Below are 21,169 nucleotides of genomic sequence, written 5' to 3' on the forward strand. Positions count from 1 at the left end.
TTATTACTTCATTGATTGTAGCATCACTGAGTTGAATGGCAGACTGGAGAACACGCCATTTGGCAACAAGAATCCCAAAGGCACATTCCACCAGTCTCCGCGCCCTGGAAAGTCTCATATTAAATACCCTCCGCCGGTGGTCCAGGTTGCACCTGGGATAAGGCCTCATGACGTGCCTCGTCAGTTGGAAAGCCTCATCTCCAACCAAAACAAAAGGCACTGCTTCCGCATTGGAGCCTGGGAGTTGTCGTGGTGGTGGGAGGTTTAACTGGTTGTCACGTAGCCGCCGACCCATAATGGACGCATTGAAGACCCTAGAGTCTCCAGTTCACCCATAGGCCCCAATGTCTACAATTACAAACCTGTAGTTACTGTCAGCAACAGCTAACAGAACTACAGAGAAAAACTGCTTGTAATTGTAGAATTGGGAGCCAGAGTTCGGCGGCTTACGCACCCTGATATGTTTCCCATCCACAGCTCCAATGCAGTTAGGGAAGTCACAAGTGTTTTTGAATCCACTGGCGATTTTGAGCCAATCCTCCTGTTTGGGCTCAGGCATAACAATTTCATGAAGTTTCTCCCATATTTGCAAACAGGTTGAACGAACAATGCCAGAAATTGTGGAACGTCCAATCAGAAATTCAAGGTGTAGTCCCGCATAGGACAAGCCTGTGGACAGGAAGCTGAAAGACAAATAAAGATAACATTATTTTAAAAAAATGAGTAAAAATAATACATGATGAAGCACAAGTGCATACTATATTTTCAAACACATTATTGAAAATATAAAAAGTAAAATTTTCCTTGGTTACTTTACTCAAACAATAACCAGAGTTTTGTTTGTATGCTTAAAAAAACCTGCTAGAACACAACACAGAAAAAAAATATCATCAACATACAGTATGTGAGAATGTAGAAAACATACCGTAAGGTTAGGAGAAGACGCTCCTCAGCAGATATGGCTTTTCGCATCCTTGTGTCCTGATACGTGATACCTGGACGTATGATCAACAACATATCAAAGGTCCTGATGGTCATGCGAGTATACAGGTAGAACTTTTCAGGATGTGACCTCAAAGCTGTATATAGCCTCTGAAAATATCCTTTACTCTGGCGTTGGGTCAATAGAGGATGCACCCACAATCTTCATCTCCTCCTTCGCGGATCAACATTCTCCGGATATGGCTGACCAAAGCGACGCGACAACAGCCAGTGAAACAACACCCGCTGAGTTGTGCTTAAATACACATGGTCAGACATGTTTGTAAGGTAATACCAACACAGCCAAAATAAGCGCAAGCACAAATAGAGCAGATGGAAGGGTTCCACCTGTTGTCGAGGGCTTAAATAGTGTGGTTAATGCTGATTTAAATGATTTGCAGGCCAGAAAACCGTTAAATGTCCATTTTGGCATGTTGCGTGAAAAATACGCCATACGGATCACATACGGATTACACACGGAACAGTACATGCGCAAAATACGCAACCACACCTAGGCAACGCATTAACTACGGAACTAGATTTCAGGGACATTTTGGCGTATTACACGCGTAGTACGGCCGTAAAATACGGACTGTATTGTCTTACGCCGAGTGTGACGCCGGCCTTAAACTGATGAATGAGAATAATGAAGAAGAACAGCAGCTAGAAGAACATTTCATATTCAGTATGTTAGAAATGGAAGGCCACAGTCCTGTTCCCATAACAGAGGAACAAACAGATATTACTACAGAAGAACAGCAAAATGATTCTTCACAATTAGATGATCTTGTTGAAGCTGCTTCACACCTCTTTCCTATTTATCACGTGCACGGTGTTGTGCACAAGCTGCAGCTGGCAATAAGAGATAGTCTGCAAGAGGGACATGCTGGAACTCTAATTAGCAAAGTGAAGAAATTGGCTATTGCTGCCAGAACCTCTAAAATTGATTCCATCTTGGAGAGATGTGCTGCAAAAGGGGCAATTGTGGATCAAGCCACTCGGTGGGGCAGCACCTGTTTAATGATTGATTGCTTGAGCTGAAACCCTTCCTTGTAGATATGGCCAACCCTCAGGTAACACTACATGAAGATCAATGGACACAGGTGGCTGAATTGAAGGAATTTCTTCATCACCCGTTTACAGTGACTAAAAAGTTACAAGCTGAGATTTAACTTCTGGCATTTTTATAAAGGAGTGGAAGAACTTGTTGCTTTGCTTGTCCCAAAAAGGTGGTTTAATTGCAGATGGCATTGCTGCTTCAATGAAACGGAGAGAGACACTGCTATTAGAAAATAAAATTCTTCTGGCAGCTGTTTATGTGGACCCGAGTCATCGTATATTGCTGGATGATCAAGACCTTACTAAAGGAAAGAAGCTTTTATTGAGGTAGCAGTTAGGATGAGTGAGCTACAGGATGGCCAAGAGCAAAAGGATTCAGGCCCTGCCAGTGCTGCTGCTGCCGTTCCTTCATCCTTATCAAATGAGGAATTTGATTTCGACAAGTATTTGGATGACATAGAGCAGGCAAAGCGTTGCTGCAGGGAAAAAGATTCCACTCCCATGGAAAACTGATTGACCATATTTCAGCAACATTTTTCACTTGCTCTCAAAGTAGAAGAGTTCAATCGTTCATCAAAACTGACTGTGCTTTATACCCTGAATTTGTTTAGAGATGTTGCCCATGTGGTTACTGCTTTGTCACCAACCCAAGTTAGTGTAGAGAGGTTGTTCTCTAACCTTATAATAATTAGGTCAGATTTGAGGTCATCTATAAAGGAGGATCTGATGGAGGCGATACTATTTATCAGAAGAAATTCATAGACTGCACAAATGTTATTCAGTCCGTTTTTGTTGAAACATTTTTTTTAACACTTACTGCAGTGTATAATAAATTGTAAACATGAAAAAGTTTTTTGCTCTAAAGTTGTATTCCAATAAATATATTTTATGTTCTTTCTAAATGGCTTGATTATTGTATCATAATAAAGATTAAAAGCCTGATGTTACCATTTTACACAGTTAGGGTATGTTCACACGTTCAGGATTTCCATCCTTTTTTTTTCCTGACTGTTTTTTAAAAAACTGCAGCTCTTGGCAGAAAACGCAGGTCCTTTTTTTGGTCCTTTTTTGGTCCGTTTTTGATGCGTTTTTTGATGCGTTTTTTTGATGCAGTTTTCTAGCCAGAGTCTGTGTGTTTTCTAGGAATTTTTTTAGGGTTAAAATGGCTGAAAATACCCTAACCCTACCCCTACCCCTAACCCTACCCCTAACCCTAACCCTACCCCTAACCCTACCCCTAACCCTAACCCTACCCCTAACCCTACCCCTAACCCTACCCCTACCCCTATTCTAACCTTAGTGAAAAAAAAAAAAAAAATTCTTTATTTTTTTTATTGTCCCTACCTATGGGGGTGACAAAGGGGGGGGGGTGTCATTTACTATTTTTTTATTTTGATCACTGAGATAGGTTATATCTCAGTGATCAAAATGCACTTTGGAACGAATCTGCCGGCCGGCAGATTCGGCGGGCGCACTGCGCATGCGCCCGCCATTTTGCAAGATGGCGGCGCCCAGGGAGAAGACGGCCGGACGGACACCGGGACGCCGGGTGAGTATAAGGGGGGGAGATTAGGGCACGGGGGGGGGCATCAGAGCACTGGGGGGGGGGGCATCGGAGCACTGGGAGGGGGCATCGGAGCACGGGGGGGCGGGATCGGAACACGGGGGGGGCAGCCACACTCCGCCCACGCACTTCCGCCCGCTCCCCGCACTTCCTGCTGCAGCAGTTCTGCACATCAAATCGCAGTAAAACCCGCAGATATATTTTTGATCTGCGGGTTTTACTGCGGTTTGGACCTCACAATGGAGGTCTATGGGTGCAGAACCGCTGCGGCTCCGGAAAAAGAATTGACATGCTCCTTCTTTTTTCCGGGAGCTATTCAGCGCGTCTTTTTTTTAACAATTTCCGGACCATGTGCACAGTGTGTCCTGTTTTCCATAGGGTACAGTGTACTGTACCCTGCATGGAAAACAGCTGCGGAACCGCAGCGGCAAAACCGCCGCGGTTCCGCGGTAAAAAACGCACTGTGTGAACATGGCCTTAGGGTATGTTTCCACGTTCAGGAAACGCTGCGTGTTTGACACTGCTTAGAGGCGTAGCGTCAAACACGCAACGTCTAGATGTTACAGCATAGTGGAGGGGATTTCATGAAATCCCATCTCCACTATGTGGTAAAACACGCAGGCGGCAGGCCCGCGTATACGGACATGCGGCGCATCTTTTCAGAATGCAGAATGTCTGTTTACAATGCGGCGACGCTCCGTAAATTTACCATAGACTATCATTAGATGCGGTAAAACCGCATCTAATGATTAGTCACATGCCTAGAAACTGCGTAAATGCAGCTTACTACACATGTCTGCCGGCTCACCTGTCCCGCCGCCAGAAGTCCCTCGTCCACTGCAGTTCTCGCGATAATTTATCTTATCACGAGAACTTCCGTGCACGTGACCGGGAGTTATCTCTGGTCACTAGTCTGGTTCTCACAAACAGCTGATCAGCTGATTGTGAGAACACTGCAGTGTAGGTGATCGCTGGAGAGTTATCTCCGGTGATCATCTACAGGCTCTGCTACATCTGGATGTCAGGCATCCAGATGTAGCAGAGCCGAACTCGTCTAGACTGTGTGCACATACAACATACACCATACAACATACACCATGCGACATACGACATGCACCATGTGACATACAACATGCACCATACAACATGCACCAATGCGACATGCACCATGCGACACACAACATGTACCATGTGACATACAACATGCACCATACATGTACCATGCGACACACAACATGCACCATACAACATGCACCATGCAACATACAACATGCGTTATACAACATGTGACATACAACATGCACCATGCGACATGCAACATGCACCATACACATACATATACTACATTCATATAGACATACAGTACATATAAAACAGAGTACATACTCAACATCACCTTGATCCCCGAAGCCATGGTCACCTGTAAAAAATATTAAAATAATAAAGTAACACTATACTCCCTGAGTCTGCAGATATCCAATTAAAACGAGTGTCCCACGACGAGATCCTGTGGAGAGCCACATCAGCTGATGTGACCGCTCTCCAGGGGCTCCAGGAATACAATGACAGAAGGTATCCTTCAGCAATGTATTCCTATGCCCCTTTGAGAAATAGTCCCTAGTCTCACTTGTGGCACTGCTGTGTGGGAAAATTCCCACGCAGCTTTTGCCATAAAGTGAGACCCTGAACTAAGGTAACCTCAGTGATACACAGCAGGAGCCATTGTCTCCTGTCAGTGTGTCACTGGAGGGCCTATAGAGCAGTCACATCACTCGGTGTCACTGTTCTATAGGGGAGATCGTCGTGGGTCATTCGTTATTAATTGGACTATGGCGGACAGGTAGTATACGGTTGGTTTATTATTTTAATTTTTTTATGCAGGCGATCAAGTATGGTAAGTATGATAAAATTAATAATATTAAAAACTTTCTTCTGGCTGTGTCTTTATTTTTTTTAACCCTTTCACTACTCTAGGATTAATAATGGATAGGCGTCTTATTGACGCCTCTCCATTATTAACCAGGCTTAATGTCACCTCACAATAGCAAGTTGACATTAACCCCTTATTACCTCATATCCCACCGCTACAGGTGAGTGGGAAGAGAGGGGCTAAGTGCCGGAATTGGCGTATCTTACAGATGCGCCATTTCTGGGGCGGCTGGGGGTTGGTATTTGTAGCTGGGGGGCCAATAACCATGGCCCCTCTCTAGGCTATGAATATCAGCCCGCAGCTGTCTGCGTAGCCTTTCTGGCTATAAAATATAGGGGGACCCCACGTCATTTTTTGGGGGGTCCCCTTAATATAATAGCCAGTAAAGGCTACGCAGACAGCTGCGGGCTGATATTCATAGCCTAGAGAGGGGCCATGGGTATTTCCCCCTCCCCAGGCTACAAATATTGGCCCCCAGCCGTCGGCTTTCCCTCTCTGGCGCAGAAAATTGCACGGGAGCCCACACTATATTTTTCCCGTTTTTTTTAAATTAAAACTTCATTTATAAACATTGACCTTCCTATTACATATCTACTAGATGGTGGCCCGATTCTAACGCATTGGGTATTCTATAATATGTATGTATGTATGTATGTACGTCACAAGGTGAGTGGGGTTTAAATTCCATGCCAATATCGCTGATTGGTCGCGGCCGGCCGCGTAGTATATAGCACAGCCACGTAGTATATAGCAGCCACGTAGTATATAGCAGCCACGTAGTATATAGCACAGCCACGTTGTATATAGCAGCCACGTAGTATATAACACAGTCACGTAGTATATAACACAGCCACGTAGTATATAGCACAGCCCACGTAGTATATAACTCAGCCATGTAGTATATAGCACAGCCCACGCAGTAGTTGGAAAACAGCTACGTAGTATATAGCAGCCACGTAGTATATAGCACAGCCACGTGGTATATAGCACAGTGATGTAGTATATAGCGCAGCCCACATAGTATATAACACAGCCACGTAGTATATAGCACAGTCCATGCAGTATATAGCAGCCACGTAATATATAGCAGCCTCGTATTATATAGCAGCCACATAGTATATAACACAGCCCACAGCTGCAGACAGAGACATTATGAGTGGGCTGGTGTGACAGCAGCTGCTCTTTATTGCTCATCCCTCCATGTGGGACATTACAGTAGTGTGCAGCTCCCCACTGTTATCAGCCAGTCTCCTGATAATAGCTGTTTCTCTGCAAAGAACAGGGGAGCCGTCATACCCCATCTTCTTGGACTGGCTGTTTTTTACAGTGTGGAGCATCACACTGCTGTGTGACATAATGTCACAGACAGGAGGGGGCGCAGTGAGGAGCAGCTCCTGTCACACGGAATTACAAAAGTTAGAAAGATCAGTAAACTGCACTGGACATCTCATCTTTATAGTGTAGGAGAGCAGGGACTGTACAAAAAATGTTTATCTCCCCGGAGTACCCCTTTAATAATGTCCCCCATTCTGGGCTCCCTCCTGTAATAATGTCACCAAATCCTTGGCCCCTTTACTTAATGTCTGGATCCTGGCCCTCTTTATTTAATAATGTATTCTATCCTGGGACCTTTATTTAATAATGCCATCCATCCTAACCCATTTAATAATGTACTCCATCCTGAGCCTTTTTATGTAATGTTTTGTCATGCTTGTCCATGCTCCTGTGGGATTTTCTTGCTGCTCTACATTCAGCGTGGTGGGTTTGGCGCATGGCAGAGATGTCATATGCCGCAAGCGACGGGGCTGACCTCTGATTAGATGGCAGGCCTTTTAGCTTCTGCATTGCAAGAAACTGGTGGCCTTCTGGACAGCAACACATTTCAACTGCATTTGAGCAGTTGAAACCAGTGCTATTACTACTGGGTCCCCTCTCTGCAAACCGCTCGGGTGCCCACCGATGACATGATGATGGCATGCTTAGCATGTCAATCTCCGCAAGGAGAAACAATATTTCTTGGATATTTAGACATTAACAAAATATCAGATAATTCACACTATAGAAACTATAGAATGCATGAGTGACCACTGCTCCATTTACATTTAAGGGTCTATAGGTGCAGCAGCTTGTATGCATAACTATTCCATCGACTTCTATAGGTTAGAATGAGTGCTTGTGTGCATGCATGACCAAGACTCCATTCACTTCTATGGTTTAATAATACTGAAACTACACATACATGAAAGCTACTATACAGACAGCAAATGGAGTCCAGGTCATGCAGGTGCACTATAACTTCATTCACACATGGTCCCTGTTCTTGTGATCAATGTGGGTCACAGCAGTCAGACCACCACACTGTGGCTTAGTGATAAATGCTGTTTATTGGATGATCCATTGATAACTATATACATAAGTAGCAGTCTCCAGACACATCAACCATAGGAAACAGTAAAAAAAAAATACTGTATATTATATATATATATATATATATACACATATATATATATATATATATATATATATATATATATATATATATATATATATATATATATATATAAACAAACAACCTAAAAACACAAAGTCGAACTTATGAAACAGGTCCAACTGGCCAACAATCAACATGCAAAAATCAGGCATCGCCGATAGAGTCCAAGTCATGCTCTACATTAAGAGGGTACACAACAGCGCTCCCATCACTGCTTAGCAGAATTTCTCCATTCATCATTTTTTGGAGGGCGTCAAGACTTCCACAGAGCTTCTTCACCTTTGGGATGGCAAACAGAGTTTCTAGTGGTACATGAATGGCATCTCCCTCCAGGAATGGAGGTTTGACTTTGTTCTCTTCATTTTCTATAGGCGTCTGGAAATTAGAAGTCCACCTTGACACGCCACATGAATTTCTCTCATCGTCTGCCATATTCGCATTTTCCTCATCTTCTTCAGGGAAGAGCTTACGTAAGAAGGTGTTTTTCAGACGATCTGCATGTGATAGGGCATTGCTCAGTACTACTTTACGCAGATATTTTTCCTCTTGAATACTTGGATATACCACATGAAGAACCTATTCACATACAGAGAAGAAAAAAGTTACATCTCTACTTGTACTTAGTCCTTGATTATCACCATCCGACATTTTCACCTCCAATAATATCTGGGAAATCCCTTTTACTGTACTTAGTGGGACAAATACCCAGCAATGTGTTATGTGCCGGTCTCCCCTATTATTATTTACCATATGTTATTGTATATAGGCTGATAATTAAAGGGAATCTGTCACCAAGTTTTTGCCACCTAATATGAAAACCGCACAATAGATAGAGACCCTAATTCCAGCGGTGTATTACTTTATGGGTTGCTTGCTGTAGCTTTGATAAAATCACAGTTTTATCTATTGCAGATCTAGCCATTCTCGGAATGTTGAGCTCTGTATAACCATGCCCCCACCACTTGTGGTAGTGGTAGAAAGGTTATACAGAGCTCAGATTAGGTGGAAATAACCTGGTGATAGACTCCCTTTAAAAGTTAAAAAGCCATATTCATGCTGCCTGAACCACAGGCAACATGAATCAGACACTGACGCTGAAACACTGCAACATTGAAGAGCAAACATACTATGCAAAGCTGTCCGGAGACTATGGCCTGATTCAAAATTTGTGATTTATTGCAATCGATTTTCTTTTTTTTGTTTTGGGGTATCTGGTGACTTTTTTGCGCTAAATTCTTGAAAATGGCACACAATTTGATGCCAATTCCAAAAATGTTACTTTTTTGTCTTTAACCAGTTTCTGCAATCTTTGAGCACCAAAAGATGCTAATTATTTAGAAGGAACCTGTAACTAGGAAAATACAGCCCAATCTGCAGGCCCCATGTTATAGAGCAGGGGGTGTGGAGTAGACTGATATTTAGTTTTGTGAGAAAAAATTCATTATAACCGTTTTTTTCATCATTTAAACCTTTATTCTTTCTGGGATTTTCGGTCCAGAGATCAATCCTATCGGTGACTCACATCTTTCTTTGTACAAGTGTACATAGAAAAAGAGCTGGCAGACTGTCCCAATTACGGTCAACGTGAAGATGTGGGATGGCTTTCACATTTTTTTTAATCAAAAAACATGTTAACTAAGTATCGTATATTATTTTCATGCACTATGCTATTTATTTACTGCAGGGTATTTGATTATTATGTTTCTGTCAGTTGCCAAGTGTGAATGTGCGCTTACACGCTGCATGCACACCAGTTTATATCCCAGTTCATACCTTTTGTTTTTTTTTGTTATTGTGAATAGTTAAGCAAGCTGAAGATGCAATTGATCTATAAAAGGTGTCGTCTTTTACATTTTAAAAATTACAAAAAGAAAAATGGGTCGATGCAAAAGATTGAGCACCAATGGAGATTTGTGTGCTCAGATATCTTTGACCAAGGTTTCAGACCTTAATTAGCCTGTTAGTGTTATGGCTTGTTCACTATCATCGTTAGGAAAGGCCAGGAGATGCAAATTTCCCAGCTTTATAAAAATCCAGCCTCATCTAACTTTGTGCCAAAAAACAGCAGCCATGGGTTCTTCTAAGCAGCTGTCTGAAAATAAAAATGGTGGAGGCCCACAAAGCAGGAGAATGGTATAAGATAGCAAAGCGTTTTCAAGATGCCCTTTCCTCAGTTTGAAATGTAATTAAGAAATGGCAGTTAACATGAACAGTGAAGGTCAAGATAAGGTCTGGAAGATGAAGCAAAATTTCAGTGAAAGCTGCTCGTAGGATTGCTAGAGAGGTAAATCAGAACCCCAGCTTGATTGCAAAGGACAATCAGAAAGATTTAGCAGACTTTGGAGATGTGGTGCATTGTTCTACTATTCAGAGTCACCTTCAAAAATATGGCCTGCATGGAAGAGTCATCAGAAGAAAACTTCTCCTGCATACTATCCATAAAATTCAGTGTCAGAAGTATGCAAAAGAATATCTAAACAAGCTTGAGGCATTTTGGAAATAAGTCCCGTGGACCTATGAGGTTAAAATATTTTCCCACAATGATCAAAAGGTATGTGTGGAGAAAAAATGGACACAGAATTTCAGGAAAAGAATATCTCATGAAACATGAAGCATAGGGGTGGATCATTCATGACTTGAGGTTGTGTTGCAGCCATTGGTACAGGGAACATTTCATAGATACTGGGAATAATGGATTCAATTAAATTTCAACAAATTCTTGAAGCAAACATAACACCATCTGTAAAAAAAAACCTGAAGTTGAAAAGAGGATGGCTTCTACAAATGGATAATGATCCTAAACACATGTCAAAATCCACAATAGACTACCTCAAAAGGTTAAAGCTGAAGGTTTTACAATTGCCCTCACAATCCCCTGATATGAACATCATTGAAAATCAGTGGCTAGACCTCAAAATAGCAGTGCATGCAGGACGACCCAGGAATCTCATAGAAATGGAAAAATTTTTCCAAGAATGGATCCCTCAAACAAGAATTGAAAGACTCTTGTCTGGCTTTAAAAACTATTTAAAAGCGGTCATACTTTCAAAAGGGGGTGCTACAAGGTACTAACTATGCAGGGTGCCCAAGATTTTGCATAGTCCCATTTTTATTTCTGAAATTTATAAATTGTAAAAGATGAATATACAAGTGCTTCTCACAAAATTAGAATATCATTAAAAAGTTAATTTATTTCAGTTCTTCAATACAAAAAGTGAAACTCATTATATAGAGTCATTACAAACAGTGATCTATTTCAAGTGTTTATTTCTATTTATGTTGATAATTATGGCTTACAGCCAAAGAAAACCCAAAAGTCATTATCTCAGTAAATTATAATAATCAACAAAAAACACCTGCAAAGGCTTTCTAAACATTTAAAAAGGTCCCTTAGTCTGTTTCAATAGGCTCCACAATCATGGGGAAGACTGCTGACTTGACAGATGTCCAGAAGGCAGTTATTGACAAACTCTACAAGGAGGGTAAGCCACAAAAGGTCATTGCTGAGGCCCCTTTCACACATCCTTTTTTTGCCATCAGTCACAATCCGTTGGCTCGATGGATCGGCGAATCCGTCGTCGATTGTGAAAAATTGATGCGACGGATTTGTTTTTTTCGACGGATCCGACTAGCGGATCTGGCTAATTGGATCATAAATAAATTGAAGCATGCTCAGTTAAAATAAACGGAATCCGTTGCCAGATTCCATTATTTGACGGATCCGGCGCCCATAGGCTTCCATTCGAGAAAACGACAGACGGCGACAGATCCGTCACTGTCCGATTTTTTGACGTACACAAAAAACGTTACTTTGTCAGTCGACTCTGGCTGCCAGACAAACAATTTTTGACTTATCCGGTGAACGACGGATGAAACGTGAGGCCATCCATCGCAATCCGTCGCTAATACAAGTCCAGGAGAAAAAATGAATCCGGCGGCATCAGACGCCGGATTAGTTTTTTCAAAATTCAACGGATTGCGACTGATAGTAAAAACTGATGTGTGAAAGGGGCCTTAAGAAGTTGGCTGTTCACAGAGTGTTGTATCCAAGCATAATAATGGAGAGTTGAATGGAAGGAAAAAGTGTGGTAGAAAAGGGTGCACAAGCAACCGGAATAACTGCAGCCTTGAAAGGATTGCTAATAAAAGGCCAATCAAAAATTTGGGGGAGATTCACAAGAAGTGGACTGCTGCTGGAGTCATTGCTTCAAGAGCCACCACACAGATATATCCAGGACATGGGCTATAAATGTTGCATTTCTTGTGTCAAGCCACTCATCACAAATAGACAACGTCAGAAGAATCTTACCTGGGCCAAGGAGAAAAAAAACTGGACTGTTACTCAGTGGTCCAAAGTTTTGTTTTCAGGTGAAAGTAAATTTTGCATTTCATTTGGAAATCAAGGTCCCAGAGTCTGAAGGAAGAATGGAGAGGCCACAATCCAAGCTGCTTGAGGTCTAGGGATGTTAAATCCCTGTTAAAAAGTCTAGTCTGTAGTGCCTGGTGAACATGTGAACCGAAGACCAGGTGGCGGCGCGGCATATCTGCTCCGTAGATGCATCTCCTCTCTCTGCCCATGATGTTGACACTGACCGTGTAGAGTGGGCTTTTAGTGATGAAGGAGGAGATAAGTTCTGAGACGAGTGTGCGAGAGCTATGGCTTGCTTGATCCAATTGGCAATTGTGTTCTTTGCCGCCTTTTTGCCCTTGTTCCTTCCTGAGTGCTGGATAAACAATCTTCGATCAATCCTCCAACTCTCCATCTGTTGAAGGTAATAAAGGACCGCCCTTCGGACGTCCAGGGTGTGGAAGGACTCTTCCTTTCTGTTGTAAGGATTTGGGCAGAATGAGGGCAGCACTATGTCCTGACCTCTATGAAAATCTGATGTTACCTTAGGTAAAAATGTAGGGTCTAGACGAAGGATTATACTGTCTGTTGTTTCCCTTAAATAAGGCTCTTGCATGGATAGTGCTTGTAGTTCTCCTACCCGTCTAGCAGAAGAAATAGCCACTAGAAAGATAGTTTTGAGTTTGAGAACCTTTAAGCAGGTTTCTGATAAAGGCTTGAATGAACCTTGTGTTAAGGTACCGTCACACAAAGCGACGCTGCAGCGATACCGACAACGATCCGGATCGCTGCAGCGTCGCTGTTTGGTCGCTAGAGAGCTGTCACACAGACAGCTCTCCAGCGACCAACGATCCCGAAGTCCCCGGGTAACCAGGGTAAACATCGGGTTACTAAGCGCAGGGCCGCGCTTAGTAACCCGATGTTTACCCTGGTTACCATCGTTAAAGTAAAAAAAACAACCACTACATACTTACCTACCGCTGTCTGTCCCCGGTGACGTCACCGCTCTGCTTTCCGGCCGCTGTGCTCACAGCCAGAGCAGAGAAGCAGAGTGCCGGGGACAGACAGCGGTAGGTAAGTATGTAGTGGTTGTTTTTTTTACTTTAACGATGGTAACCAGGGTAAACATCGGGTTACTAAGCGCGGCCCTGCGCTTAGTAACCCGATGTTTACCCTGGTTACCAGCGAAGACATCGCTGAATCGGCGTCACACACGCCGATTCAGCGATGTCAGCGGGAGATCCAGCGCCGAAACAAAGTTCTGGACTTTCTTCCCCGACCAGCGATATCACAGCAGGGGCCTGATCGCTGCTGCCTGTCACACTGGACGATATTGCTAGCCAGGACGCTGCAACGTCACGGATCGCTACCGATATCGTCTAGTGTGACAGTACCTTTAGACTATTTAGTACCAGATTTAGGTCCCAAGGAGGAACACAATTACAGACTCTGGGACGGATTCTACTGGCTGAAGTCATGAAGCCTTTTATCCAACGGTGGTTGGCCAAGTTCTGGTCAAAAAATGAACTAAGCGCTGAAACCTGAACCTTTAAGGTACTAGGTCTAAGCCCTAACTCTAGACCTCTCTGGAGGAAGTTTAAGATCTGGGCAACATCCGGATGGAATGGGTCAGGAGTACTCGGAGAACACCAAGAAGAGAATTTCTTCCAAATTTTGCTGTAGATGGCGTTAGTTACAGGTTTCCTACTTCTCTGAAGAGTCTGAATATTACTTCATAGGAAAGACCTCTTGCTCTTAGAATTTCGGCTTCAGTAGCCATGCCGCCAGGTTCAACCTGTGTAATAAACGACCCTGATGAAGAAGGTTGCTCTTCTGAAGTAATCGTATTGGACCCTCCTGGGCCATGTCCAACAGTGCGCTGTACCAACTCCTTCCAGGCCACATGGGTGCAATCAGAATTGTAGTGACCTGCTCGGATCGGATCTTCTGCAGCGTCTTTGACAGAACCGGGATCGGAGGGAAAGCATAAGCGAGGCTGAACTCCCAGGAGTGTGAGAAAGCATCCATGTCCAGCGCTCTGTCATGTTTAGGGAAAAAAATGTTTGCAGTTTGGTATTCTGGCTGTTGACGAATAAGTCTACATCCGGGATCCCCCATCGAGAAACTAGGGAGAGGAATACTTCCTGATCCAGGCACCATTCTCCCGGATGTATATCCCTTCTGTTGAAAAAGTCTGCCTGGGTATTGGCAGACCCCTATAGATGGACTGCCGTGATGGATAAGAGGTTTCTTTCTGCCCAGGAAAAAATTCTTGCCGCCAGAGATTTTAATCTTTCGAACCTCGTGCCCCCCTGATGACGGAGGTACGCGACCATGGTCATGTTGTCGGAGTATATTTTGACACGGTGACCTTGGACAAGAGTTAATGCGGCTTTTAAGGCCTCTTCCACCGCCTTCAGTTCTCTGAAGTTTGATGAGCAGGCTCTGGTGTCTGGAGACCATATGCCCTGGAAGTGAGATTTCTCTACTATGGCTCCCCATCCCCTCTGACTGGCATCTGATGTAAGTATCTTCAGTGGAATCTGGTCCCAGCTGACCCCCTGTTGAAGGTTCCGGAGACACAGCCACCATGCCAGAGATATCCTGACATGGTTGGGGAGGAGGACTTTTTTGGATAGGGAGCTCTGCTGTCTGTCCCAAGATGACAATACATGTGTCTGAAGGACTCTGGTGTGGGCCTGGGCCCAAGATACCATCGGGATACAGGATGTTTGGGACCCCAGAATGGATCTGGAATATGGGAGCCTTCAGGGTTCTGAATTTTGTTATCTTCTGCACCAGATCTAGCTGTCGCTGCTTGGGCAGAAAGGATTTTCTTAACTCTGAATTCAGAAGGACCCCTAGGAATTTCTTCTTTGTGGAAGGAAGCAGGTCCGATTTTTCTCAGTTCGGGATCCACGCCAAGGATTCCAGGATTTCTAAGGTCCTTGCTACATCTGTGTTTAGACGGGAGGTAGATGGGGCGACAATGAGCAGGTCGTCTAGATATGGTATAATGCAAATCCCCTGAAGTCGTATGAAAATCACTGCCTCCGTCATGATCTTTGTGAACACGCGAGGTGCCGACGAGATTCCGAACGGGAGGGCATTGAACTGATAATGTGTGATCAGCTGGTCCTGGGAAATTGCAAACGTTAGGAATTTTCAGAATTTTTGATGGATGGGGACGTGATAATATGCGTCCCTTAAATCCACTGTAGCCATCACCTAGTCCTGACCTATCAGGGGAATTGCAGATCTTATAGATTCCATCTTGAATCTTTTGAATGTAATTACCCGATTTTAGGGTTTCAAATTGATGATTATCCTGTGCTTCCCTGAAGGTTTTCTGATTAGAAACAGGCGAGAATAGTGACCCCCGCCTATCTCCTGTTGAGGTACTGGGGAAATTACTCCTGTCCTGATTAATTCCTGAAGGCCAGAGAAAAATGCGTCCCAGGGATGGAGATCTTGTAAAGGGGTAACCCTTAGGAGGCAAGGGGGAGGGCTCTCGAACTCTAGCTTTAACCCGTACTGAATGGTATTGAGTACCCACGGGTTTGAGGAGATGGACCGCCATTGGCTATAACGCTCGAGAGCCGACCCCCGACTCCCTGGGTGTAATTACTTTTTATCAGGGGTCTGCTGGGTTTGGGGAACAAGGATATTTCTTCCCTTCCCCCCTTTAGGATAGATCCAGCGGCCTGATTTGCGTTTGCCTTTGAAATCTCTTTGAGAGGTCTGATCCTTTGAGGGACGAAAAAAACTCTTTTTTTGGATCCCTCTGTTCGGGAAGTGCCTTCTTTTTGTCTGTGGCCTTGTCTAATATATCATCAAGGGCCTGACCAAACAAATAGCGACCCTGAAACGGAATGGCACAAAGTTTCGCTTTGGATATGATGTCGCCACTCCAGGACTTCAGCCACAGAGCCCTCCTGGCAGAGTTCGAGAAGACTGCGGATTTGGCTGCTACTCTAACAGATTCTGCTGAAGCGTCAGCAAGAAACCCCATAGCCTTCTGGAGAAGGGGAAGAGAATCGAGAATCATTTCTCTAGATGTTCCCTGGGTAAGGTGATCCTCTAGAGTGCGGAGCCAACGAAACAGAGATCTAGCCACACAGGTAGACGCTATGTTTGATTTAAGGAGGTTCGTGGAGGTATCCCAAGATCTCCAAAGCAGACTTTCCATTTTCCGATTCATGGGGTCCCTGAGCTGAGACGAGTCCTCGAATGGAAGGGCTGTCTTTTTCGTTACTCTGGACACCTGTACGTCTACCCTTTGGGGTATCCCAGAGAGGTGTCTCCATCTAAAGGGAAGCGGTTTTTAACTCGGATGGGACGCCAAGTCCTTTCACAGGGGACTCCTATTCATGCAAAATGAGGCTCTGCACATTTTCATATACCGGAAATTCCTTTAGTTTTCTAGGTTTTAAGCCTCAAAACATTTCGTCCTGCACTGACTGCTTTACCTCCTCTTCCTCAACATCCATTGTCCCCCTGACCATACTAATTAACTCTCGTATGTCCTCAGAGGAGAAATAATATTTTTTATTATCCTCTTTGGGGTTTGAAGTGGAGCCCTCATTCTCCCACATGTCTTCCGAATCAGAAGAACGTAATTCACCGGAGTCAGAGTCAGACTGTACCACAGATATTTTCCTCTTCTTTGGTGGAGGGGGCTGCGGTAATAGGGTTTGGGAAAGGGCCGATACTGAAGAATGCACTTATTGTTTAATAAGGGATTTAATGCTTTCGAGGAGAGATGGTTGTTCGGTGCGTAGCACCTCTTCTGTGCAGGACTGGCAAAGCTTCTTTTTGCATGATGATGGAAGCTTTGATGCACACATACACTTGCGGTCTTCTGCTTTTCTGGATGTTTTGTCCTTCTTGGGGGCAGGAGCCTTGTCTCCCTAAAAAGAGAGCGAAGGGGACTAAGTTTAATTGCCACCCAGTAGAAAAGTACCTTCGTCCACTACTCAAGGTAGGAGGGAGGACGCCGGGCTCAGCAGATGCAGAGAGGGGGGTTCTGTCACCGTCCATGGTCTGTCTATCCATCGCAGTCACACACAGACAGACAGTGTGCCTTACCTGGTGGTGAACCCTGACCCCAGGGTTAAATATCCGAGGACACAGCATCCGTAATAGCATGCTCCTCCTCTCCCAGGTCTGCAGGTGCAGGGGGGGGGGGACCTGGGCAGGATCGCCCCACGTGGCAGCCGATTCTGGTGTATCCACAGCGTTGCTGGGCGCGCGTGCATTCCACCGTGGAACGCACAGGACTCGAACCGGAAGTTCAGTCGCGTCACTTCCGGTGCGTGTGTACTCCAGAATCCGGCACCGATTGGAGAGGAGGGAGCCATGGAGCCACGGGGGGACCCCAGCCGCATGTCACCGCCCTGCTTTACCCCCAGAGGGGGCGCAGGAGGGGTGGGAGTAAGGGTCCCGAGTCCAGGAGGCAACGTGGAGACGGGAGCAGCTGCACAGAGACGAGAGCATCGCACCCGACCCCAGCTGCCCAGCTAATACTAAGTTAAACTGCGTGCTCCGATCGCCGGCCACAGCAGCATCACAGCAGGAAATCTTTATGCCCCATAGGGGACAGGAAAAATACTGGTGGTTGCAGGTAGGGTATTTAACCTCTTTGTGTTTCCTGTCCCCCATTGGGGCGGGGAGGTATCCTCCTGTACCGCTGTCATGGAAGGTGACTAGAGAAAGCACCAATATCTGGTTTAACCCCTTCATGACCCAGCCTATTTTGACCTTAAAGACCTTGCCGTTTTTTGCAATTCTGACCAGTGTCCCTTTATGAGGTAATAACTCAGGAACGCTTCAACGGATCCTAGCGGTTCTGAGATTGTTTTTTCGTGACATATTGGGCTTCATGTTAGTGGTAAATTTAGGTCAATAAATTCTGCGTTTTTTGTGATAAAAACGGAAATTTGGCGAAAATTTTGAAAATTTCGCAATTTTCACATTTTGAATTTTTATTCTGTTAAACCAGAGAGATATGTGACACAAAATAGTTAATAAATAACATTTCCCACATGTTTACTTTACATCAGCACAATTTTGGAAACAAAATTTTTTTTTGTTAGGAAGTTATAAGGGTTAAAATTTGACCAGCGATTTGTCATTTTTACAACGAAATTTACAAAACCATTTTTTTTAGGGACCACCTCACATTTGAAGTCAGTTTGAGGGGTCTATATGGCTGAAAATACCCAAAAGTGACACCATTCTAAAAACTGCACCCCTCAAGGTACTCAAAACCACATTCAAGAAGAATATTAACCCTTCAGGTGCTTCACAGCAGCAGAAGCAACATGGAAGGAAAAAATGAGCATTTAACTTTTTAGTCACAAAAATTATCTTTTAGCAACAATTTTTTTATTTTCCCAATGGTAAAAGGAGAAACTGAACCACGAAAGTTGTTGTCCAATTTGTCCTGAGTACGCTGATACCTCATATGTGGAGGTAAACCACTGTTTGGGCGCACGCAGGGCTTGGAAGGGAAGGAGCGCCATTTGACTTTTTGAATTAAAAATTGGCTCCACTCTTTAGCGGACACCATGTCACGTTTGGAGAGCCCCCGTGTGCCTAAAAATTGGAGCTCCCCCACAAGTGACCCCATTTTGGAAACTAGACGCCCCAAGGAACTTATCTAGATGCATAGTGAGCACTTTGAACCCCCAGGTGCTTCACAAATTGATCCGTAAAAATGAAAAAGTACTTTTTTTTCACAAAAAAATTCTTTTAGCCTAAATTTTTTCATTTTTACATGGTCAACAGGATAAAATGGATCCTAAAATGTGTTGGGCAATTTCTCCAGAGTACACCAATACCTCACATGTGGGGGTAAACCACTGTTTGGGCACATGGTAAGGCTCGGAAGGGAAGGAGCGCCATTTGACTTTTTGAATGAAAAATTATTTCCATCGTTAGCGGACACCATGTCGCGTTTGGATAGCTCCTGTGCGCCTAAACATTGGCGCTCCCCCACAAGTGACCCCATTTTGGAAACTAGACCCCCCAAGGAACTTATTTAGATGCCTAGTGAGCACTTTAAACCCTCAGGTGCTTCACAAATTGATCTGTAAAAATGAAAAAGTACTTTTTTTTCACAAAAAAATTCTTTTCGCCTCAATTTTTTCATTTTCACATGGGCAGTAGGATAAAATGGATCATAAAATTTGTTGGGCAATTTCTCCCGAGTACGTCGATACCTCATATGTGGGGGTAAACCACTGTTTGGGCACATGGTAAGGCTCGGAAGGGAAGGCGCGCCATTTGACTTTTTGAATGGAAAATTAGCTCCAATTGTTAGCGGACACCATGTCGCGTTTGGAGAGCCCCTGTGTGCCTAAACATTGGAGCTCCCCCACAAGTGACCCCATTTTGGAAACTAGACCCCCCAATGAACTTATCTAGATGCATATTGATCACTTTAAACCCCCAGGTGCTTCACAGAAGTTTATAATGCAGAGCCATGAAAATAAAAAATAATTTTTCTTTCCTCAAAAATGATTTTTTAGCCTGGAATTTCCTATTTTGCCAAGGATAATAGGAGAAATTGGACCACAAATATTGTTGTCCAGTTTGTCCTGAGTACGCTGATACCCCATATGTGGGGGTAAACCACTGTTTGGGCGTACGGCAGGGCTCGGAAGGGATGTCACGCCATTTGGCTTTTTAAATGGAAAATTAGCTCCAATCATTAGCGGACACCATGTCACGTTTGGAGAGCCCCTGTGTGCCTAAACATTGGAGATCCCCCAGAAATGACCCCATTTTGGAAACTAGACCCCCAAAGGAACTAATCTAGATGTGTGGTGAGGACTTTGAACCCCCAAGTGCTTCACAGAAGTTTATAACGCAGAGCCATGAAAATAAAAAAATATATATATTTTCTCAAAAATGATCTTTTAGCCTGCAATTTTTTATTTTCCCAAGGGTAACAGGAGAAATTTGACCCCAAAAGTTGTTGTCCAGTTTCTCCTGAGTACGCTGATACCCCATATGTGGGGGTAAATGACTGTTTGGGCACATGCCGGGGCTCGGAAGTGAAGTAGTGACGTTTTGAAATGCAGACTTTGATGGAATGCTCTGTGGGCGTCACGTTGCGTTTGCAGAGCCCCTGATGTGGCTTAACAGTAGAAACCCCCCACAAGTGACCTTATTTTGGAAACTAGACCCCCAAAGGAACTTATCTAGATGTGTGGTGAGCACTTTGAACCCCCAAGTGCTTCATAGAAGTTTATAATGCAGAGCCGTGAAAATAATAAATACGTTTTCTTTCCTCAAAAATAATTATTTAGCCCAGAATTTTTTATTTTCCCAAGAGTTACAGAAGAAATTGGACCCCAAAAGTTGTTGTCCAATTTCTCCTGAGTACGCTGATACCCCATATGTGGGGGTAAACCACTGTTTGGGCACATGCCAAGGCTCGGAATTGAAGTAGTGACGTTTTGAAATGCAGACTTTGATGGAATGCTCTGTGGGCGTCACGTTGCGTTTGCAGAGCCCCTGATGTGGCTAAACAGTAGAAACCCCCCACAAGTGACCCCATTTTGGAAACTAGACCCCGAAAGGAACTTATCTAGATGTGTGGTGAGCACTTTGAACCCCCAAGCGCTTCATAGAAGTTTATAATGCAGAGCCGTGAAAATAATAAATACGTTTTCTTTCCTCAAAAATAATTATTTAGCCCAGAATTTTTTAATTTTCCCAAGGGTAACAGGAGAAATTTGACCCCAATATTTGTTGTCCAGTTCCTCCTGAGTACGGTGATACCCCATA

General features: G+C 44.0%; 1 protein-coding gene across 2 annotated transcripts in view; it reads right to left on the reverse strand.

The window, feature by feature from the left end:
- Positions 1–8,087: 8,087 nt before the first annotated feature.
- Positions 8,088–21,169, reverse strand: part of HENMT1 (HEN methyltransferase 1) — a 72,548-nt gene continuing 59,466 nt past the window's right edge. For both annotated transcript variants that reach the window (XM_069736064.1, XM_069736065.1), the window contains one exon: positions 8,088–8,601. In XM_069736064.1, the coding sequence (XP_069592165.1) occupies positions 8,170–8,601 (432 nt within the window). In that variant the 3' untranslated portion in view covers positions 8,088–8,169. The remainder of the gene's footprint in view (positions 8,602–21,169) is intronic.

The sequence above is a fragment of the Ranitomeya imitator genome, chromosome 8, assembly GCF_032444005.1.
Source record: "Ranitomeya imitator isolate aRanImi1 chromosome 8, aRanImi1.pri, whole genome shotgun sequence".
In the NCBI taxonomy this organism is placed as follows: domain Eukaryota; kingdom Metazoa; phylum Chordata; class Amphibia; order Anura; family Dendrobatidae; genus Ranitomeya; species Ranitomeya imitator.